Here is a 23520-nt window from a genome sequence, read left to right as displayed (position 1 = left end):
GACAACCTGGACCGGAGGACGAAGGAGGGTGGGGGCCGATCTACTGGGCGAGCTGGGCGGGCGATCAGACCGCGAGTTGTATGCGAGTAATAGATATGTGGGTGGGCGAGACTCACAGGAAAAGGGGACTGGCGGTAGGGAAAAACTGTGCTGTGGGCACGTTCGCGTGAGCCGAGAAGGTGAGAACTTTGCCAAAAGTCCCCAGCTTAGGGCACACAGTCTGTGCTCACAATATGCACTGGGTAAGGAAGGAACAAGGTGCGCCAGGGCCGTATCAGAAGGTACACTTCAAGTGATGTGTAAGTACGATACATGGGTGAACAGCATCGGTGCCTGCGGCAGAACTGACGGATGTATGTTTTAGTGAACCCCCTCCCCCCCATCTTATCTCTTAAAAATTCCGAGAACGAAGTGCAGAGTCAGTGGTCATGACATTGGATGCTACAATGCACAAAATGTACGAGAGTATTCTGTAATCGATCTAAGTGGACGATTCGCCTGATGTATGCGTAAGCCATGCCTTTAGAATAGGCTCGCGTTCAAGCTCCTGGTACTCATTCTATCCCAGACCTGTATCTGCTCAGCCATTAACTATATCGTGGTCCACTGCCTATATACATGAATGGAAATGGTGTTATCACTTTGGACTCTTCGGGAAAAAAAAAACAGGTTTTGTAAAAAAAAAAAAAGAATAAAAAAAGAAACAAATAAAAATGGTGGTCTTGTCCAGCACTTTAGACTCGATGGACATGGCTTCTTAGAATGAAATCATCGCACATACAATTGGAGATTCGAGCGTGGATCCATCCTATCGATTGAAGCTCGTAAGTGTGTCGAACAGACCTATATGACAGAATTTGGCAAAAACGCGCTCGTTGACAGAAAACTGATGAGCACAAGAAATCCGTCCATTTCACGAAACACATCCTTCGTTGCGGGATCTATCAGCATAAGTCTTGAGGCTTCACCCAGAAGCTAGTATGGACATAAGTAAACGCAATGGAAAAATGAACTCGACTCACGTCTATTCTCGCTGTATCATCCTCTACCGCGTTTATCGATTGGACTACCATCCGCATGGTCTCTGCCCTAGCATCGCGTTCAAAGTCCTCCGGGGACTCGGGCACCGCATCAGGTGTGTCATTGCTCCGTAGAGAGACAGCTTCCTCGAACCGAGTTTTCAACGGAGTCAATAGACTCTTGAGCATGACGAGGAAGGGCGACTCGGGCTAAACAAAAATCACGTGGTTGCGTCTGCAATATCACGTGTACCTTCCCACGAAACCCACATTTACTACCATTTGCCTCTGGTTTCTCCGGTTTTACCAGCCAATCATACAGTGAATCGCGAGCGTGCTTTCTCCATAAATTTTATATAATCTTAAATGGCATCATTATATATAAGATACCATGAACCTTTTATGGGATACGCTGTTTGGCCTGTCTTTGATCGCACGCTTTTTTTTTTGGCTATATTTCTATCGGATTATTAAAGGAGCTACATGCGAACCGCATAGCTATTGAAATATTTAAATACGTACTGTAGAGAACGTACGACCATATGCAAGTCAATATGAATGTGTAAGCTACGGTATGCAACCAATCACGTACCTTTGAAAATGCACTTGCTCTGACTCAACTTATGACTGGATCCATATTACTCGCACATATATAGAGGCTCTCCGATCCAGTTTTATTATCATCGACTCATTATACTCCCATTGCATCGTGTGCTAACTACGTCAAGAATCGATTCCTTTCTATATTAGTTGGAGCAATGAAACTGAGATAAAAGTACCTCAAAACATAACTCATTACATCCGAGGGATATCAATGGCGAGAGAATCCGTCAGAATGGAATAAAAACGAGGACTCAACACATAGGCCAAATGTGTGTGCGAAAATAGCATCCTTTGTACCGACCTTTCGTGAGATGTATATAAGGTAGCATCACTGTAGATAAGAATGTTACAGGAGTGTCATAAGAGACCAAAATAGTTTGCTACGCCACAAGACGAGAGGGGAAGGAAACGAGATTGAACGGAAATAAAGCGAAAGAAGCCTGAGTTCATGCTACATCTTTGAAAGGATTTGTGGTCATTTTGACTAGGACTAAGTGTTCTACTATGTGTATGCACACCCACTCGTGCCACTATGGCGTGATAAGATTCTGAAAATCAGTATATCAGTAAAAGATATCTTTTTTCAGTATAATTTGGCCTGAAAACTACAACGTCAGTATGCTTTCCTCAGTACAAACCAGACCAAGAGAAAATTGATATTTAAAGTTAGCATACATTGGCCTTGATTTCAGTTCAATTCCTACTTAAATACACATTCTAATTTTCAGTATTTTAACTTTATACAGTGTTGTTCACTTTATGCTCACTTTGTTAAATCACAGGCAACGAGTGGCATAGAGCCGGTAGCCTTAAACATTCTCTACTGAAATGGAGTCGGCCTATTTAATAATTCACAAGCGAAGGCTCTTAGATCACACATCCAAACGATGAATTTGATCACGATCTACATATTGATAGTCCTTTTCGGGACATGTATGTGCATACAAAAGTACTCTCTTACATCGTGATTCCCGACCTCACTACCCACTCTCCTGCTTTCCTGGCAATTCTAAATAAGGACTTACTTGTAAGACTTTTATGTTTGCTTACTAACCTTGCAGTTTTATGGTTGACGCACAAATGTCCATACTTCACCTGGATTTCCGACTGCACGGGCCAAGTAAATCTGGTACGGTTTCCATCAAAAATTGTGCAAATGTCTGAGTATATTCATAGCTGACCAACCTTATTGCGAACTTCAGCTTCAGCAGTTTTACTGGACTCACCATACCAGTACACGTTTTGATCTGGGATACAAATCCTATGAATCGAGTTGGGTCAACGTTGCCACACTTATCATCAAAACTTCTGACTTATAATTGTTCGAAATTCCTGTCTTCCGAATTGACCAAGTGAACGAAGTCCGGTCCAAGGTAACACGGAAGTTTGTCTAAAATAAATGTGTTACTTTAGCCCAACAGGTGCATCTATGACAGCGATTTTTTATTGGTGAGAAAATTCTTTAACGAACCTCCTCATTACTGCTGGGAACTAAATGTCTATCACCACCCCCCACTACATTAAGCGTATAGGTATTAGCTGTAGAATGATCCACCCATATTCCGGAAGGCTATGGTCAGCATAAGATAAAGCTTTAGTATATATAGCATACAAGATAACGATATAATATACCTCTAGGTCCTCCCGGTCCGTGAGGATTAGCTCTCCGGTGTCGCTTACATGTAGGTTACGTCCGTTATTCTGAATATGATATTTCGCTGCTTCGAGTTCCACTTTCACCATTTTTCGATTCAGGACTAGAGAGATGGGACTTTGGGATCACAATCCGGCCATCTTTTCATAAATATAGCCAATATCTGGTTGACCCCCTCACGCTTCTGCAAGGACTCATGTGCTCACCTGACAGCCTTTGTGCCCCGATTCGAATATTGTGCCTGAGATAGGCCTGATCTCCGGGTGGAACATAGAAGCGACGGGACTAATATAACACTGTCCTTGTGGAAGAGATCAACTTGACAGGCAAATTATCCGGAGATCGAGGGCCGACTCAATAGCTTTCCAAACAATCCAATTTAGCAGGCGAATGCATGCAGTGTGAAATATCGGTCGTGTTTAAAAGGGGTACTTGAAACTAATTTCTAATTTTGGTTTCTTCTTTTCGCCTTATGTTTCACCAATCTCATTTGATACCACAGTCGAAAGCCAGTTAGGCACCAAATCCCTCACATCGACGCATTGGGTCGCATTTATTTGATCCGAGAGACGGTGTCTGATCGATTCGGGTAGCTTTCGATCTCCGGAATAGTTTCCTGCCGGGCCAGGCACGCCGATCATAGCTCCCGCCTCCTCGAGAGTCACACAGTATATGCATATGTAATGGAACGGACCGCGTTGTGCCCCGGCTAACCTTCCGAATTTGGCCGAAAATTATCATTGCGACATGTAGCATTCATTTAGCTAGGCACAGTGTAAGTCAGATGATCGTATCAATGTATTGTTCCGAGACTTGGGCCCGTAGCAGAGGGCCAGGCCTGGTTCATTCCAGCGCCAGTAAGCTTGATAGAACTTCCTATAAATGCTGGAGTAAATACAAGATCAATGCATTCACAGCACTCCCCTTTTCACTTTCAACTACTCCAGTTATTAACATCTACTATGTCGGATAACTCTCAAGAGCCTAAAGAGTCTGGTCCCGGCGCCTCCAATCCCACCGAGCAGCCGGAAACCCCCATCGAACAGCCGAAAGCCCCCGTCGAGCAGCAAGATAAGCCTCCCGCCCCCGCCTCACCAAGTGCCACTAAGCAGCCCACAACGCTTCTTGTTCAAAAGGGAGATTCTGCAGAATCGATGAAATCACTGGTTATGTTGCGGGTCCCGGGCGACATCAAGGTGCTATCGGAGCTACGAGATATGCTTAAACGGTTCAAGTATATGAGCTCTACCGACTCATTTCTCCACCCAAACAAGTTTCCGATTCATAAAGAGGACGAAACTACGATAGCTTGGAAAGCTGTTACTACCACAAGTCCAGCTAAAACACCCGCTGGGTCTGACGAACCGTCTGATTCCGCTCCCGGGGACAAAAAGGAAGAGGACCCACCTCAAAAGTCCGAACAACCGAAAATCATGATAATATCGAGCTCATCAGAGGGAAGTAAGCCAGCTAAAGTTTCTCTACCTAAGTTCCCGGAAACACGCTCTCCCGGAGGGCCGGGGGATCAACCGGAGCCAGAGGAAGTGGAGATACCCCAGGCAAAAGCAGCAGACGGGCCGCCTGTGAATGCAAAGACGCTAACAAAGGAGCAGCTAGATGAGCTAGTAAGTATAACAAAATAACAGCTTTTCGTCGTATTGACAAACATAGTTTGAAACTAATAATGTTTTTGGTGGCGTATCTTTTACTGGACCTTCAGGATCAACTAGTAGAATCTTCGAGTCTCCAGATGATTTGTCGGTGTGTACCAGTCTAGGGTTCCACAACCCCAGTAGCCTAATGTCATGCAGCGTTATATCTGGGCAGATGATGGATCCCGCCTAGATATTCTTCGCACGAGATACGAGTCTCAGTCATACATGTTCAAGCAAGGAGTGTACACCGGATCTTTGGGGCTAAGCACCGAGTGGTGGGTGCATAGGAGGTTTTCAGCTGGATATAGACTGAGATTTACGACTAGGTTGAACTTGAAGGCCAAGGTGACCGGCTCTAGCTCTACCGAGGAAACGTATAGCCAAACCAGTGTATTTGTGACGGGCGTCTATCGATATCCTAGGGCTTCCATCCGACTTCCGATTGCCTTGATGCAGCCTACCCAGAAATTCAAGAATGAACTAGCGGCAGCTTTGTCTGAGACCGGAGATAAGGTATTACAGGCCCAGAGACTACGTGACTTTTTTAGAGAGTACGGCCACGCATTTGCGAGTGAATTACACTTGGGCGGCCACCTGCATACAACTCTAACATCCCAGGCAACTGATTCCGTGAGTCTCGTGACGAGAGCCGATTAAATAAGCGTTAATATGTTCGTTCTCTCTTAGAAAAAAATCGAAGAGGCTGAACAAAGTATTCGCGCCGGGCTTTCGTTCCCATTTGGACTCGGGTTGGGTGGAGGACACAAATCAGTGAAAAAGGAAAGCGAGGAGGAATCCAGCTCATCTTCAAAGCTTATTGTCGAAGCTGTTGGCGGGGACACATTGCTCACATCGAATCTTACTCTCTGGCCTGCATCCGTTATGCCTCATACCAACTGGAGAATTACAGAACGAAACGGTCTTCAACGTACGCCTTTAAGGTCCTCTGCTTACATATCCATACTTATTTTCTTTTACATAGTCCTGATAAATATCCTATCCCTGTTCAGCACGATACAAAGGGCCCAAGTTATCCACATATTAGAACTAAACGAAAATCCATCTCCCATGGTTCCATTTGATCGTGGCCTGACCCTGGAAGCTACGATAAAGGGTATCCTCGGAGGAATGCCTCCAGAAGAAGCCAAGAAAATGCTCACCAGTATACAAACCGGGCTTGAACAGGAGCCGAAAGTCTAATAATCTTCCCCTCAATTTCAAGAGAACAAGCAAAGCAGTTAAGCGAGTCGACAAAACACCAATTTAATCCCATAATTGATACCTCTAAGCTCGAGTAGTACTAGCACTAGGATCGTATGTTCAAGTGAATTCCGAAGTCTTGATCTTGTTTCCAAGTCGTGTAGCACACTTGTTAGAGTAATATTGGACAATATTGTATACTTGACAGTAACATGAGAGTGCCAGTGCTAGCAGCTGCCGCTCCTACGCGCCGGCCACGGGCGTGGTTAGTAGTCGTACCATGCCATCTCCAGCTCCAGAACGGCCGGCATCCGTGTCTTGGTGCAACTTTGACGCAACGTGTGAACTTGGCCTGCACCACAGGGACAACGTGGTACGCATATATTGGCCGTGTCGCCGGTAGCTATTTGATAAATAGTTTGAATATTCCTTCCCAAGTAAATTGAAAAGAGAATGCCTCCATCCAAGTACCGACAATCCAACCATATGCTACGGCGTCGATACAGCTCCCGGCTACGGTGGACCCCAAAAGTGCGGATTTTCTGAACGTAAAAAATCGCGCGTTATATGCGGAGTGTCGGCAAGATCCGACCAGTTTTTCCATGGATCCGCGCCCCTGTGTATCGTCGATGTGCGGATTCTGCGATTTTAGGTGCGGATGTCTCGCAAAATCTGCACGTCATGTGGATTTTCCATACTTTTGGGGTTCACCGTACGTCCACTCTTTTAGCGTCATCTTGTTTGCAATGTCTGTGATAATACCGAACATGAGGAAAAAAGCCCAGCTGTATCACTCTTTGACAGATATAGCACCCTAGTCTGACCTTACTGGACAATTCGTGAGTACGAGCCGTGGCGCACGAGTAGCAATTGACAAGAGACAATGAAACTTGCAGTAGAGATTGAACCATCGGCAATCGAGGTTGAGATTACGACTAAAAGAGTATCAAAGCTTTGGAATCTGACTTATAGAAAAAGTAAAGCAAATTCAACACGCGGTATTTTAAAATCAACCAGAGGCATGAAAACCTCGTAAGGCTTCGTAGCCTTGACAATCAAAGAGGCTATTTGCACGGCGTGCTCCTCATCTATGATGTCAGAATAGCGTTCAAGCTGATAAACATCATTTGATGCGTCCCAGAGGCTCAGAGAGAATCCAAGAGCGATGCAATGGTGTCTGGGCTACCAAACAAGCGCTAATGAAGATACAATTAGAAATTTGCCAAGAAGCGGCTACCTAGCGCCAGCACCGTCACCAAACGAACGGACGGACATTGGGAGGGGATGGACGGATTCATAGAGTGTATATACATGTTTGTATCCCGCACTTTATAAGCCCGGGCTGACTATATGCAGCCCCCCCCCCCCAAAATCGAGCGCAGACTCATCCTATCAATCGAAGCTCGTAAGTGTGTGGAACAGACCTACATGATAGAATGGCATGGATGTTAATGTATACTCCTCACCCCAATCACGTGCATGAGTGCTGGGTGTTTGCCGGATAAATATATAACATGCCTTACAGTTACTCGATATTGACCTTGTATTCAATTGCGCATATGATTGTTTGCCTTTTACAGGTATTATACGCAAGGCTTATCGAACATATGCGCACAAGTGGAGAAATTCAAGGTTCATTCGACAAACCTATCCCCCCTCCCCTCACACTGACTTGCACCCAATTGCTTTACACCTGAGATGCTCACTACGACCATCGACCCCCACACATTAATACAATAGCCATTTATTGAGTCAGAAGCCTATACGATACAGTCATGTGCCAAGAAACGATTGCACCACCATAATAGAATATATGATCAGAACGAGCGGAGAAAATACAAGAAAGATCAATATTGTTTTCCACTCCAACGACAAACCACATTGACCAAATCCATCATCCATTATCCATCACCCGAGGGTCACGACATTCCCGGAAGCCGAGTCGACTCGGCCGATCGGGACGCCGAGGTGTCTACTAGTGGTTTATTGGAGGGTTGTTCTACGGTGGGTCTAGTTCCAGTTCCGGGTCCGGGTCCGTGCCCGATCGTCGTGCTCCTGCCTACCGTCCCCATCGGACCGAATATCCATCTCCTGGGGACCGTGACGCGTAGCAGATCTCCGTTGAACTCGGCGCGGATGGCAGCCATGTCCGCATCATAGCCAAATGAAATACGTCGTTCGAAATGACCTGCTAGTATTTGATCAGCACGACTGTACACACCCAATTACAATCCATAAAAAAAGGACAGAGCCTCGCCGACCTCGCACTGCGTGAAACGAGTCAAGACTCACCTCCATCATCGTCATTGTAGTTGTCGGCGACAATCATCAAGACCCTGCCGCGTCGGGTACCAACAGTGATGCCATCAGGTGCAAATCCAGGCAACCTTGATTAATGAGATCGAGCAAATGATCAGATTCCGATCGATGGTCATTGAGAGAAGTGCTTACCTAACGCTAATTACCCAACTTCCTCCTTCCATCCCAGGACCAGGAGCATTCTCTTCGACCCGAACTTCAAGCGGTTGCCTTGGTGCGTGGTGAGGAAGGAACGGGTATTCGTACGACGGTGGGTGCACGGGTGGTGTGTGAACGTGAGGAGGGGGAGCAGGAGGGGCCATCATACTGGCTCGACGGGGTTTACTTTGTGTGTCGTCTTGTTGGAGAAGATGTTCGACAGGGGTATGTCCAATCAGAGGTAAACTAGCGGTGCTTCCTCGAGAGGCGAGGGTAGAGCTCAAGTCGAGGGACAAGTTGGCACGCGTGCGTTTCGAGCTAGTACCCGGGGATGAAGATGATTCCTCAGCAATCGGGCTGGGCATGGTGTCCCTGTCCTTTTCCTTGCGTTTGAAGTCGTCCGCAGCAGATGGAAGAGAAGGAGGAGGGGGAGGAGCAGAGACGGGGGGAGTTCGGACTTTCCCAGGACTGGCTCCGCCCGAACTTCTCCTTTTTCTAAACGAGAAATACGAAGCTGCCCGAGGCTCGTCGGGGCTCTTGGGTGTCGCGCCTCCGGAGCTCATCGACCCCGATCGAGGGGACTTGGGGGTCCTGGAGGGGTGCGTGGGTGAGCCCATTCCAGGAATATGTAGACCCATGTCGCGAAGGCGGGCGTTCCAGCCAGGGGTGGCGGTGTCGATGGACGAGGCTTGGGAGTGTAGGGTGGCTGTACTACCAGTAGAGGGAGTGTCATGAGGCAGATGAAAGGGAACTTCTCTCGCAGAGCCGATGCTTGCATGGCGCTTGCCTCCAGAGCGAGATGAGAGTCGGGACGTGAGCTGTGGACGCGAGAGCTTGGTAGTAGGGGGAACAGGTGGAGTGGGAGGAACCACTTGCGTAGTCAATGATGCCGTTTTGGGAAATGAGACAGAATTAGAAGGTATGTTTGTTGCTTGTTGAGATGATAATGATGTGGATGTGGACGCGGTTGGAGCATCAGACTGCATTGAGTCGGGAGATGGGTCTGTAGAATGGTTCGTGTACATGTCTATCAGTCGTGACATCAGTAAGCAAACACAGCCTAGTATATAGCACTCACCGCTGTCGCTCCCACCACTAGGAGTAATATCCATTGGGGAGAGGTTTGTAGGAGGAGACATAGGCGCAGAGAAACTCATGTCTTTAATGTCGGATTCACAGTTCAAGCCAGGGCTAGCCAACAACCCAGAAATTGTCGGCACTAATGAGAATGTGTTGATCGCAAGGGTCATAAGTCGAATGCAAGGTCGTCGTCGGCTTCACTCTCTACCCAGCCCCATCAGCCCAGTATTCAATGTTTGAATGGAGCAAAAGAATCGTGGAGCGAGCCCAGTCACGTGTTTCTTCGGCGGTTAGGGGATGAGCCGTGCTTAGATCATTGCGCCGAGCGCTTGTCTCATTCGATAATGGGTGACTCACGAGTCCCTGTTTGGGTGTGGTCGAACCTCGACTGTCTCCACTAGGATACTTTTTGTTAATTAATGAGATCGATTAGAACCAGAGATTATTTGCTCCCCGATCCACGCAATGACACCCATCTCATCATGACGTCACTGGGCATAATATTCTTCCGGAATTTCTAGCGACCAAATGATCTCACAGCAACTCGTCATTCATTATAACCCGAGGTGTTAAAATAGCAAGCTGTGTAATACTTCCCTGCTGGAGCCATAGCTACGACTGGTTCTGAATGTTGACATGTTTTGGCGGCAGCATACACACGATTCGCTCTGAACCGAACCGGCCTGGCAACTGTATCCGACCAGATTACTGGATAGAAGTAAGTTGTGCTACTTGCAGAGTGCGAAATCAGAAACAAAAACAAAGGAACTCCAAGTCCGAACACAGTTGACTCAATAGACGAGTCAATTCCACACGACTTTTGCTCCAGTGGACTCCGAGACGAGAGCAGTGTCGACCGAGCGAGAGAGAATTCAAGTATCGAAGCTTCAGACATCGCATAGGCTAGCCATTCTTTTTTTATTCCACAGGACGGGCAAGGAAATAATGCAGGGGAGATGGATATATATGCAAACGGGCGTTATTTGCCTCTGTTCCACACTTATCATGAAACAACGGGTTATAAAATAAAATATGAAATGGACATATGACGGCCGCCACTTTACAGGACTCTACTACAGTATCTCTCTTTCATCAAAGACTTGAAAATCAGCCAGCGTTTGCTGTGAGTCTGGCCGTTTCTATCTCTTTTCTCATCGATCACGCTACTGATCTGAAGCATAAACCTACGGTTCAATAATATAGCACATGTACAACCTGCGCATTGAAGCTACAGGGATAGCCAGATGTAATTCGGTACAGTCAATTTGTATGACGTACTTCTTCCGTGAGAATTTCCAAGAACTCGTACAATCAAGGCTAATGCACGTTCGTGTTTGATGATCACTTGTTCATCTTTATTCCTCTTCCTTCCCGAGGCCCATCAAATCAAGCGCCTGATTCAAAAGTGAGTTCTCGTGAAACTAAGACAAGTGTTTCAGGAAATGCCAAGAATGCTTGATTTTCTACAGCTCTTGACTAATCGGCTACGAGCACCGTTGCCGATAGAATAACGTATACTCTTATGCCAAATCGTCGGCTTGAGCCCCGGATTTTACAAGTCCAAGTTATCCTTGGCGTTGATCGAAGGTATATTTCCATTTGGATCGCTCAAAGCAGCTTGTGGGGTGGTATACCAGATGAAAATGAAATGTGATATAATACACAGTCGTACACAAAACGCCGATGTACAGCCCTGTCCAATCGCACAATCGTTCTCTGTCTCGCTGCGAAACCCTCAATGCACAGCGCCCTATATTACACAACAGCCAACGCCACAAAAGAACCCAAAGCCTAAGCAATATCCCCAAAATAACTGGAAAAAAAAATCAACCCGAAAATATCCACCCTTTTGAACCGGAACCATTTTAGAATCCCAGCCGGACGTTTCGCTCTGTGTTTCCCCGGTTTGAGCACGAGGGGGCGTAGCCGGTGTCGTCCTGGTTCGGATCGGACAGCACAGCCGGCATACTTCGGCGCCGGCCAGAAATCGGGATCGTCTCTGCACACGCGCCCGCAGTTGATGGTAATACGAGCCCGATCGCGGACGTGGAGTCGGTGCAAGTTTCAGTCAAACGATCCTGAGCAACAGCGACGGTATCGCGACTAGGCAAGGCTTCCGTAGCACATCCCTTGGAAATAGGATATTCGTTATCGGGGCAGGGCGATGGATCGAAGCGAGGCGTCGGAATATCGTGCTCCGTCGGGGTCGATTCGTCTACTTTGCGGCCGCTAAGTTTGCGAAGCCGGGGTGGGATTGGAATTGGAGATAGTCCGCCGTGGCTGGATGTCCGCCGATGTCCCGGAGATCCAACCCTGTTGCTGAGACGTGCAAAGACGTGTGGAATGTGCTTGTCGAGTGCTACGGATGCAGGTGGGCCTGGGATCGACGTGACTGATGAGGAAGAAGATGTAGTGGAAAGCGGAGGCCGTGAAGAGGATGGTGGGAATGGGTACTCGAATAGTGAAGCAGAGTCGGTAATGAACGGAGTGCCTTGAAATATGTATGAGTTGGAAAACACCGACACAAGAGCCTTGATCAACTCACCTATGAGGGGCGGAACGGTTTTATTTGGAATGTCGATGGAAAGTGGAGCGTCGGCAGAGTGGTCCATAAAGTGCAGGTTTCTCGACGGTACATCCAATGGCGTGGGAAGACCCTCTGAGCTTGCCGAGTCTTCATAGATAGCATTGCTCTCAGCAGAGGGAGACGAGTGTACTGGCAACAAGTCGAGTGAAGGCATGATTTACAGGGTGGTCAGAAGGCAGAGACCAGAGTGGAGCACTTATAACCGAGGTGGGGCACAGGAAGCCAAGGGTCGGTCTTGGAGTTCGGATCAACGTGTTACACACGAGGCAAGCAGTGCTGCCATTCTTTGGGGGAGATACGAAGCTAGCTGCGCACGACTTAAATATCAAGGCTGACTCTTGTTCAGTTTCGAGCAAATTCAAGATCTCTCCATGACGTGGAAGTCATGACAAATTTTCCGTGCCGCCCTGATTTTCAGGAATCACGGCGCTTCACTTCCGAAATGCTTATATAACGTGTCTTTATTTCCCCACGCCCCTTGACATGGGCAGCCGTTTCACTTCGCACTGTCTTTTTATAGGACATCGGCACAGCGGTGTGCTGGTTCGTATTCAAATAGATGCAGATCGCTCGTCGGAATACGCATTCATAGGGGCGCTTCGATTGGCGAGGTGGGTGACTAGCGGAGCGCGTTATCCGGTGCTTCAACAAAGTCCACCACTTGAGTTTTCACGGTCGATAACCATCGGAGATCCGGCAGTGGCATGTATCTCCGCGGTGGTCGAGGGCGTCTGATCGCGAAGTCAATGAAAGGTTGGATTGTATAGCCAGTATGATCCTTGCGGACTATACACTCCGATCGACCATGATCGGGTGAGTTGACCAAAGTTTAATTATGAAACCTGTTATTGGACGGGCAATTATAACGAGCGCATCTTAGTATTCTTGGCTCCGTGTTGGGTGCCATTTCTTTAAACAGCGAGTTAAGCGGTTGCATATGTATATTACCGGTAAGGTTATAAAGTATTGTCGCACGACGACGGTTTTGAAGTTTCGTTTCATAGGCGGTTACAGTTAGAATGGCATCTATCCCTTTTCTAAGCTGCTTCAGGTCTCATCCACTTTTAGCCATAAGCGATTTGATTTAGTAGTCGGCCAAAGACATGGAGTATAATCCCCATGGTTCTGCAATGCTCAGGAGGTGGGGGCACGAGGGTATGCTATTTGCCAAAGTCGTGTTACTCGATCACAAGAACGACTGGATCAAATATCTCGGTCCCGTCCCATTTGGAGAACCGAATACGTGGGATTGATAAGGTAAAGTTTACCTGCACGACCCTTAACGATCTACATATGAAGCGTGTATCCCTGCTTGGCTGTTTCCCTTGCGGCATAGGTGTGTGCTCTATCGCCCAAGAATAACCAACGAAGCTGCGCCACGGTCATATTGGTTTGCATATACACGATTCCACCCCCTAAATGTGCCTAAGCAAGCAAAACATACTGCGTTTAGTAAACTACGGCACGCGGTTTATATTGGTGCTTACCTCACTTGAGCACGCTTGCGGTTGGTGCTCCTGTAGGTATCCGATAGAAGCTACTCCAGGTATTTGAAATCTGCTAATACAAAACCAATAGCCATATAGAGAAGAGTCCCTCTGGTCTCCTGGTGGTGCTCACAGTTAGCCTCGTGCTTCTTACGGCGTTCTCATATACGTACAAGGTAGAAGACAGATCCATTCAATTAATATTCGACCACTCCGTTACGTGATCGGTGCATTCTGTGCCCCCTCGTGTTCGCTGTACCGAACGCATATACCAGAGGTGTGAACGCACTTGATAGATTTAAATATCTGGGTTGCACTCATGGTTTTGTCGAACACACGCCGGCTGTCGTTGCACTAGAAACGGGTTACGCTCCACCCTTGAAGTCGCTTCGACTGGAAAGGGTTTTCCCAGGAGCTCCAAGCATGAGGAGAGAGCGTGGGTTGGTGGATCGGGCAGGGCGCCAGTGTCCACAGATCCAACTGTCTTCCATCTTAGTTAGGTGTAGGAGCCTGTATTTATTAGAACGAGACAACTGTTGTTTTATGATCGTTCTCTAGGGGACTAGTAATAGCACAGATATATAGATACAAATGCGAATATCGTGAGGACTATTGAATTATCCAATGAAGATTTTAAGAACAATATGTTTTGAGTATATTAAGTACTATAGACGCGGTGAGTAAGGATAGCCATGAGTTGAATTCTTCGCTACTACCTATATGTGGTTTGCGCAAAGCGTCTTGGGAGGCACTAGATATCAGGTCCAAGTTATGGATGAATCCGAGACCTACAACCCATACAATCCCTCAAATGCCAGTGAGTTGTCTCTTTGGTGTACGTGTGCCAGTTGTGTGATGGAAATATTTTTTTATCATCTTTCTCGAAACAATTACAAACTAGAGATGTTTATATACCGTATGTTTGGGTCGGGTGGTATATACTTATCCGGTTTCTCCCATATGTGTTTACCAGAAGCTTTGCTAAAGGAAAAGAATTCTCAATAGAGAGAGGGTTCTAAAACTGGTTTAGTCTCGAAGTTACTATTGAAGAGATAGGGGCTAAGGCGCCTATAATCAACACACACTGTGGAAGACCACCAACACGCATTAAATGCATGGGCTTGCATGTGTTGTCGGTTCGATTTATTGTACATATAAGAGAACACTCTATTCTTTCAACTCAGCAACAGGCCACCTCGGAACTTCATGGCACTATCTTCCGATATTCTCGCGCTGTCTACTTCGTTTCCCTCCAAGCAAAAGAGAGCGCTAATGGAGTTTACAAACACGTGGGGCGACGGCAAGGTTTTTGATCTGTATCGTACTCTCGATAGATCAGCTACCAGCGTATCACGCCTAGAAATTCGAATTGAGGGAAGTGCACCGCCCCATCGCTTTGTACTTGCGTACCTCACAAACGGGCCTACCTACCGATTTGATCGTCGCCCAGAGACTTCCAAACCTGGTACCTTGGCGCTTGAAACCTTTGCTGGGTTGTCTAATCGCAAGGCCGCGGACGACTACTCCATATTAAACCTCGAAGATGTTGAAGCCTTAAAGGGAACGACACATTGTGAATTAGATTTATCCGCGCCGCCTAATACCGATTTGCTGCACGTCTTTTCGGCATGCTTTTCACTGTCGCAGGATAAAAAGGCTCGAGAATATGCACTCCTCAAGTATAATTGTTATTTCTTCTCTTGGACGCTGGTCATGATTGTGGCGCGACATACACTTCCTTTTGTCGTACCGTCTTCAGATGAGGTGGTAGAACGGGCAACTCCCAATCTTCACAGCCTTACCGACTCTTTGACAGACAAAATCGTCGACATATTGCTAAATCTGGTATTGAATACCATATCCGAGTTTAGAGCACGATTGGGACGAAGCATAATTGGTGGGCTAAGAAAACGCGGAGTCATAGTGTGGAGCCTGCCAGTTGGGGCTGTTCGTTTCGTCCTTCGTCGAGCCCTGAAATATCAGCTAGACTCTGGCCTTCGCAGCAAACTGAAACAGAAAACCCAAGAGCAGCTGGTCAGCTCCTTGAAGCCTATGCTCGAAGAGCTATTGGGGCAGCGGGATACAGCGCAGACCATTATTGAGGTTGACAAGCGGCTATGGATTGATGAGTTGGTTGACGATTTTCGACCACTTGTTGGCCAGCAACTCACAAGAGTCCTGTGGGATGTGATTCTCAATATAATCTCGCCTCCGGCCAATGTTACAAGCACAGAGATCAATGAACAGACACAAACTTCCACAGAGCGCCCAGAATTCTCGGTGCGGATTAAACGGGGTCTGATAGGGGATTTTCAATTTGTGAAGATGTGGAACGATGCGCTAAGTGCGGCTTTACCAGCTGCCCGAGAGGCCGCCCGCGGCAAAGCGGATCCTTCCAAGTTTCAGGATAGCCAACAGCTACACTCTGAGATGTTTAATACTGCCTTCAAGGCAGCGTCAGGAGCGGCGCTAGAGGCAGCTCAGAAGGTTGCTGAAGACACCAAAGAAGAAATGAATAACCCAAAGCGAGATGATATGTGGAAAAAGTTTTGGAAGGTTTGGGACATTGTCTGGGATTCCTCTAGATCTAAGGCCGAAGCAACGGTTGTGCAAGTAGTTAACAACGCGGCAGAAGACATTGTGAAAGTAGTTGCGAAAAGCTTGGTTGAAGTAGTAGGAAACAACAATAAACAACATTTTATGGCGTTAATTAGCGAGCATGTGAGACCTTCCTTGACGCACGTATATTGATGCCATAACTAACATCAAACCGGATTAACGATAGCGGTCCCAGGTACCAGAGGCCAGGAGACTTTCTATTGCTGACTTTCAGAATAATATACTCAAATCTGTTCGAACTGCATATATCCAGACTTCAGAGCCTTATGTAGCAAGTATTCAAGCAGCTATGGGAAGGGCATGGGACATATCCAAAACGACATATCGGCCATTCGGACCGCAGCAGCAAAGTGAATAAGCAAAGAGTCAAATACTACAGTTAGGTATGAATAATTAGGGTATCAATAAGTTGTCTTTTAAGATCGTCACAGCTAGGAGAACACTTTGCTTCAACGATTTACAAACAGCGTATTATAGGCACCACGACAAAGACAGAGCGCACGCAGCCCACGCTCCTGCGACTTCTTCCCTCTCCTCTTTGCGATATTGATGCGTACACTATTGAGGTGAATCGATAATAATAACGAAACAACTCAATGATATATATACAAATGCGCATTTTAAGGAGTGATTTGATTGAACCTGTGTGCATATCTTAAGTTATAGAGAAATATAGAAAGAAACCGGCGGGGTGAGGTCTGTTGGTTACTCTCTGTTGTATATATGCACTTAAGCTATGCGTTTCCAGTCTCGATTGTTACAATATTGGACTATCATGTTTCAAATCTAGCATGTTTTTGTCCAATAATTTGTACAATATTAGTCGGTGCTCTACCTAATCCATAGCATAAGTTTGAAGAAAGTCGCGACAGCTGGATATAAGCTACATAAGAATGCGGCTACGCAGACAACAAATTCAGGCGAAGGAGCGCCTGAGTTTGCAATTTCCGGCATTACGTCAAGTCTCTATCAGGGGAGCTGATGTGATCCCGGATCTGGTCGTAGATTGTGTGGGGCTATCGCAGTCCAAGCAACCAATCATCGTCCAGACTTTAGTAGGCAACAAGCGCCGATACTCAAATGGGCAGTGGTTCACTGATAATAGACTCAAGTCCAGATCCCCAATAAACATTTTGGGGTTGTCACATGAGACTCAACGAGCGATGAATCAGCTACTTCGGGTAGCCCCATATTACTTTACTTCCAGACGTAGATTCATCCGCACAAACCCAAGGATGTATCAATCCCCCTAGATCTTCAGACGACGCATGTAAGTAATAGAAGTCTTTGACCTTCCAAAAGCTCCAATTGAAACAGCGCCGTGTGAGGGAGTTAACGTATATAAAACGCTTTGGGGATAGTTATCTCTCGCCATCTTTCACTTACTAAACCCCCAGCATGTCCCAGCACGTAGGAGTATCAACCCAGCCGGTTTATAAGGCTCCAACGGGTGCTCCAAAGGAGTGGACGTTAACAGCACTTCGGCAACATCTTCAAACTGCTGTTATACTTGAGCTTTATACTATTCCACTTTACTTGTTTGCCATGTATTCTATTAATACCGACAATGCCGGGTCTGAAAGCCCAGAACAAGTGGCCGTCGCTGGCGTTCGGGGTATGTGGCATACCTTATTGGATGATATGCGACAAATAATGCTTCTTAGGCATTGTTGCACAAGAGATGCTTCACTTGATACTTGCGGGAAACCTGCTCACTGCGGTTCGTGGTCGACCCCAGTTATATGGGGAAGCCTTCGCCCCAAAATATCCGTCAGAGATATTGTACGAGGGAGTGCTTTTGACGTTAGCTCCGGCACATCCATACCAGTTTCAAAACTTTGTTGAGGTATGGATGCCAGGGCATTTCACTTCATTCAAATCATGACAACCGTGTCTAGGTTGAACAACCAGTTGATGAGAAAGTTGAACAAGAAGAAACTCTGTTAAAAACCAAAATGCTTGCACAATACGAGAGTATCGGCCAATTCTACGGAAGCCTCAAAGAGGGTTTGTTTCATACATCAATCTAATCTCATACAGCTAAAAGATGGTCTTATTTCAGGTTTAAGAGATCTTCATAATAGACTTGGAGACGACATCTTTGATAAAGATTCGGCCAAGAGACAATGGGGAGATGATGACCCTTGGTTCCAAGGAGAACTAGCTGCGATTACTGACCTCCAAACTGCTGAAGACAAGCTATCTCTAATCATCGAGCAGGGCGAGGGAGGTCCCCCAACGACGGGCTCTTCAAGCTCGGAACAATCTCACTACGAAATATTCAAAAAGTTGAGCGAACTGAACCTGAATGTTCATAAACTGGCTCCAAACCCAGACACAAAACAGTTTGAGGGTAGGGAGAAGTCGTATCCGGTAATATTGAAGTCAGCCTTTAGATATGAATATACTAATCATAATTCACTAGGTTATGCTGGCATTCGATGCTTCGGTTAGTACCCATCAACAGATTAATATCGCTCGATCAATCATCAGTACTGAGGGGTTACCCGTGTCCACAACTATAGTACTCTTACTTACTTTGGACCATTGAAACTGTCTGGACTTATGGCGGCCCCGATGAATCGAAAAAACAGAAGCTTAGGGGGAACATCGGCCCCTTGATGTTCTCTGTTATGAAACCAATTGCACAATTTTTGGTTCACCAAGATTTAAAGACGATCAAGAAAAAGCGCGCCGGGCCACCGTTCAACATTTATCTTTTCTCTACAGAGACTTCTCCATTGAACGAGCTAAAGGCCATAGTGGCCAATGCGATCTCTGCGTACCCGGACGCATCGGAATTGAAGGGTGTACCAGGAGCCGTGGGAAAACTCTTTGATCTTGGAGATATTTAGTCATCCATTTGTCACTCCAGATCCCAATTGTGTGAATTGTAACTAGGCGTGCTGAAAATGAAATGAACCAATCAATTAGATAAATAGTAGGAAGACGAGAGTATTTGCAGATGGGTTATAATAGGCTGCGATCGGGGTTCATGATGCGCCCGCAATGGGCTATCAAAATACTGTATACACTCTACTGGCAGCTTTATGTGAACAATTGGGGTTAATTTCTCTTGAACGAAAAAGGTATTCACAAATTTCATTAAAATTCCTTTTCTTATTGTCTCATAAGATGCCTCTTCGTGCTCTTGGAATTCGATCCAATCTACGAGAAGCTTTGTAGCCCATGCAAAATATGCGCTTCACATAAAGAGCTTGTAGTAAGAAGTTAAAGATGTATATAGAAACAAATATATATTAATATCTAACTAGTTACAAAGTATGAACGAGAGTGAGATTGAGAGAGGATGGTCAGTCGTTAGGAGGCACGACTGGCCCCCTTATATACCCGCGAACAAACCAGTCGAGTAACTTATATGGGTGACGCGTACTTGCTGCGCATTACTGCGCATATATCTCGTTGGTTAGTTCACACTGGCTCGATTACATGGAAAGTACTAGATTATTCTAGTATATACAAGGTATTTCTACAGAGCTGTTAGAGTAAAGTCGTCTGCACTGGAAAGTCACGGTTCCGACCCTACATATCAAGGTCCGTGCCCCCTTGTCTATTAACATGCTAAAGACCGTGATAGGGCCATGTTATATCCTCTTGACTCCTTGTCGTCGCATTTGAGACCTGAATTCGGCCCCAAAAAAAGCTCCATGAAAACAACCCAAAAAATGCCATTACCTCACAATAAACATTAGGTATACATGTAGCATAATATGCCAAAGAGACAGCCCAAATGGGTTTGTTACATTATAAAATACAAGATACAAGACAGTTGAAAAGCTAAATGCAAAGCAACATCGTGTTCCATAGATATAGCCTACATACCTACAATCCTCAAGCAACTCACTCGCAAGTCCTCCCAAACTGGCGGTCGGCCCTCGTCAGCTGTTCTTATCCAAAGGTCCTCGAGTATCCGCAAATTATCGTGTCGGCAAGTACCCGGTCTACATTCAGGTAACGCTGATAAGCGCGCCCGCAGTGTTTCTCTGTCGCTGAGCTTTGTCGCTGCAACTCCGGCCTAGAGAGGTGTGAAATAAGAGAGATGCATAATGGATATACTACACAAAACTCACGACTACCGCGGGAATTACTAGAAAAGCGTCAGGATTTCGCCCAGGCGCTGTGCCATTGACGAGCCTCATAAACGCCTTTGTCTGTTTTTTAACCCTCGTGTCCTGTGCATGGGCGCCGCAGAGAGCCTGTGACAACAGCTTCTCAGGGTCGGTAAATGAACTACAAAACAGACACTTACCATATATAGATAGATGTACGCAGCCTGACGCCAACATTCTTGAACAACAAATCTCCCAACTTTGAGCATTGGATCGGCGGCCTTGCTGGGCACGATCTTCAATCGTTTGATATCCTGTTCGATTCGAGTAATCACCTCTGTTCGAATCGGCGTCCCAATCTGGGCTTCTTCCCGTAAGCTGTTCATCCATGCGAATAAAACTACCAATTGGTCAGGCATGCCATGCATCCAGGTTAAACCAAAATTGACTTTTCGTTGGACCATCCGTTCACAAAGTTCGAGAGAGAATTCGATATCGTAGCGGAAAAACATAGGTCGTCCGGTAGTAATGCTGAGGGTCACGTCTGTGACTGCAAAGTACCGCAAGTGAACCCACGGTCCAAGCAAAAGGTCCGGTAAATTGACGAGTTGAGTAGGGGGATCTGGGCATGCAGCGCGAAAGACGGGGGCAGTATCTTCCAAAAGTCGAATAACTGATGAGAGCGGACTTGAATACAACTGTACCCCGATTATCTGTAGCTTGAACTCCATTAGCTCAGACAAAAAGATGCATAGAGATATGTGTACCTCAACTATGTGATCTAGCGCTGCTTGGGCGTACTGTTTCTCTGATGCCGGAGTTATTCGGGACTTGGATTTGAATATGCAGATAGTTTCGTATACTTGAGAAGCCAACATTGAAACTAATGAGACCCCCCGCGGGTTTCGCGTCCGTCTAAGCATACTCATGGCGTTAGCAATAAGGATTATTTTCGTCCGCGACTCTTGGGAGCTTCCAAATTTCCAGACTACGCATTCTTTGGTGGGGTATACGAGATTTAGTGGCTCGAACATGGTATAGTTTAACCAGTTGGCATCTGCCAACGTGAAATTAGAATTAATCTTCGCCAAGAAAGAATCAAAACAAGAACCCACAGCTTTGTAAAACATATGGCAGTGAATTGGTTGGGATCGAACTGTCCATCACGGGAGACGAACACCATATTTGTCTTGCGTTATCTTGATCATCGTCTTCGCTTGTATCCGACGCATCATCTTCCACATCAGGGGATGTCCAAGGGGATTGCGAAGATGATGACGGGCTTGACGAGAGATACTGAGTTGAGTTAGGAAGGGGTTCAAATGCTGGAGGGGCTATAGAATAGGGTTGCGCTAGACTGAATAGTGCTTCAAACAAGCTGGCCTGGCCAGAAGTTAATCCAGCAGGTGCTCGAATGATGGCAAGTGACTGTGATTTATATGAAGCAGAAGTAGAGGCTTGGTCCGCCAATTGGTCTCCAGGTGCGGTTGGAGATACAATAGACTGTGTCCATGGTACTTCGGGGATTTCGGGTGGTGCCGTCAACTCGATAATTTCAATTGTATTGGGGGATCTCATCGAAGGTTGTGATAGATAGGGTGTCAAGGTCAATCTGTTGGTATCCAAGCGAGCTGTAGATTTCAGGCGAGAGGTTAGGGGAGAGTGAAGTTCGGGCACATCTGGAAGCCCACTCGGCAGGGCGCCAACGGTTGTCTCAAAGTCACAGTTTAGGATTGCATTTGAACCTCTAGGAGTGGAAACAGAAATATTGGGGAGATCGTGTAGTTGAGTTTCGTACGGGGTATGACTGGTGGCCAAGGGTAGTAGACTGGTCGACGGCGCCACCTCAGGGGCCAATGAAGTGTGTAGTCGGGGTCTTCTTTTTGTTGACCTAGTATTGCCGTGTCCCGTATCATCGTATCCCCCACATTCCAATCCGTTTTTCGCACAACGCTGACATTTTGGTCTGGTCTCGTCGCATGTTTTTCGACTGTCATTCTATTTTTTAGCATATACTCTTGGTTGAGAGAGAAGGTGTGAGTACCTATTAATACACGTCCAGCAGCCCGAGTAGGCACGGGATGTCATTAGGTTATGGGCAGAATTGCAAGTGCAGGAACGGATGAAAGTCAAGGGCAGGAACAAGCTTGAGCTGTCATGTGATTTGTCATGTTTTCCGTAAGATCTGCAGATGAGTCAGCAGCCAAGTGTCAGCTACCGTTTGATCAGACTATATATGGCTCAAATCCCATGGCTCGGTACCTTCGCAACAACTTCCAACAACTGCCAAGTATTGCTGTGTCTACCAGCTTACTGGATAGTAGCACGCTTGTAACCTATAACTGGAAGTTACCAACGTATCAAATTGGTGCAAACATGAAAACTTGGGTTCTGGTGGCTTTGTGCGTTTGGTGGAGGTAAAATTAGCATAGAAATAGATGTGTGCATGTGTGCATACATGACCATCGTCAGATACCAGCGAGGATGGGGGCCCTGCACGGAGCACGCGGATGAGAGCCGGCGCGCCGAGACGCGAGCAGAACTGGCGACTGGGTGCCGAAGCCCGATGATAGTCGAGTAGGGAGGAAGAACGATAAGAACAGTTCTAGAAGGAGTAAAGTTTCGTGAAATATTGTGCAGGTGTGAGTAGATGGGAGTGTGTATGGGAAAAGAGGAAAGTAAAAGTGCGATGAAATGTCGCATGGGCTGTGAAGTATGGCTGATTAGGCACAACCGAATAGTCACGTGACTAAAATTACATGTGAGGTTCCCTGCGCGACCCTACGCCTAAGTCTGGCTCGTACGTCCCCGCAGGCTCCGATCCACCGCCCCTATTACAATTCGCTGGAAGTTGAATTCATTTTTAGTCCATTCGGGAGCGAGAACGCGAGCCTTTTCATTCGTTGAATACGCACTATCGAATGCGCTGTTATGCACCCTTCTGTCTCGTCTCGATGCGGAAACGACACAGTTCAAATAAGTCCATCTGTTGCATCGTTGGAAGCTAATTCATCGGCTAGAGGCTCAAATTTTTGAATAGTGGATATGCATTTTTATTTCTACATGTCGGGTGACTAATGGACCAAAAC

The 23520-nt window shown here is 46.5% G+C and overlaps 7 protein-coding genes across 7 annotated transcripts; 3 read left to right on the top strand and 4 right to left on the bottom strand.

Moving 5' to 3' along the window:
* Nucleotides 1-843: 843 nt before the first annotated feature.
* RhiXN_10122 (uncharacterized protein) lies at nucleotides 844-1208 on the bottom strand (the record flags this gene model as incomplete). Its single annotated transcript, XM_043329938.1, has 2 exons — nucleotides 844-975; nucleotides 1023-1208. The coding sequence occupies 2 exons, from the start codon at nucleotides 1206-1208 to the stop codon at nucleotides 844-846; spliced, it is 318 nt and encodes a 105-aa protein (XP_043184035.1).
* A 3030-nt stretch (nucleotides 1209-4238) lies between these two features.
* On the top strand, nucleotides 4239-6131 carry RhiXN_10121 (uncharacterized protein; the record flags this gene model as incomplete). The annotated part of the gene is made up of 6 exons (XM_043329937.1): nucleotides 4239-4901; nucleotides 4948-5037; nucleotides 5088-5206; nucleotides 5258-5561; nucleotides 5619-5859; nucleotides 5914-6131. The coding sequence occupies 6 exons, from the start codon at nucleotides 4239-4241 to the stop codon at nucleotides 6129-6131; spliced, it is 1635 nt and encodes a 544-aa protein (XP_043184034.1).
* A 1919-nt stretch (nucleotides 6132-8050) lies between these two features.
* On the bottom strand, nucleotides 8051-9745 carry RhiXN_10120 (uncharacterized protein; the record flags this gene model as incomplete). The annotated part of the gene is made up of 4 exons (XM_043329936.1): nucleotides 8051-8319; nucleotides 8424-8518; nucleotides 8583-9615; nucleotides 9667-9745. 4 exons carry the CDS (start codon nucleotides 9743-9745, stop codon nucleotides 8051-8053), a joined length of 1476 nt encoding a protein of 491 aa, XP_043184033.1.
* A 1788-nt stretch (nucleotides 9746-11533) lies between these two features.
* Nucleotides 11534-12409, bottom strand: RhiXN_10119 (uncharacterized protein; the record flags this gene model as incomplete). The annotated part of the gene is made up of 2 exons (XM_043329935.1): nucleotides 11534-12159; nucleotides 12214-12409. The coding sequence occupies 2 exons, from the start codon at nucleotides 12407-12409 to the stop codon at nucleotides 11534-11536; spliced, it is 822 nt and encodes a 273-aa protein (XP_043184032.1).
* A 2539-nt stretch (nucleotides 12410-14948) lies between these two features.
* Nucleotides 14949-16719, top strand: RhiXN_10118 (uncharacterized protein; the record flags this gene model as incomplete). Its single annotated transcript, XM_043329934.1, has 2 exons — nucleotides 14949-16463; nucleotides 16528-16719. 2 exons carry the CDS (start codon nucleotides 14949-14951, stop codon nucleotides 16717-16719), a joined length of 1707 nt encoding a protein of 568 aa, XP_043184031.1.
* Nucleotides 16720-17759: 1040 nt separating this feature from the next.
* Nucleotides 17760-19216, top strand: RhiXN_10117 (ferritin-like protein; the record flags this gene model as incomplete). The annotated part of the gene is made up of 6 exons (XM_043329933.1): nucleotides 17760-17976; nucleotides 18026-18207; nucleotides 18260-18368; nucleotides 18424-18734; nucleotides 18787-18810; nucleotides 18887-19216. 6 exons carry the CDS (start codon nucleotides 17760-17762, stop codon nucleotides 19214-19216), a joined length of 1173 nt encoding a protein of 390 aa, XP_043184030.1.
* Nucleotides 19217-20196: 980 nt separating this feature from the next.
* RhiXN_10116 (Fungal specific transcription factor domain) lies at nucleotides 20197-22391 on the bottom strand (the record flags this gene model as incomplete). Its single annotated transcript, XM_043329932.1, has 7 exons — nucleotides 20197-20397; nucleotides 20453-20578; nucleotides 20632-21144; nucleotides 21199-21293; nucleotides 21357-21488; nucleotides 21547-22310; nucleotides 22360-22391. The coding sequence occupies 7 exons, from the start codon at nucleotides 22389-22391 to the stop codon at nucleotides 20197-20199; spliced, it is 1863 nt and encodes a 620-aa protein (XP_043184029.1).
* Between the last annotated feature and the right edge of the window lie 1129 nt (nucleotides 22392-23520).

The sequence above is a fragment of the Rhizoctonia solani genome, chromosome 11, assembly GCF_016906535.1.
Source record: "Rhizoctonia solani chromosome 11, complete sequence".
Lineage (NCBI taxonomy): Eukaryota > Fungi > Basidiomycota > Agaricomycetes > Cantharellales > Ceratobasidiaceae > Rhizoctonia > Rhizoctonia solani.
The sequence above is the reverse complement of the archived record's forward strand: the minus strand, read 5'-3'. Positions and strand labels throughout refer to the sequence as shown.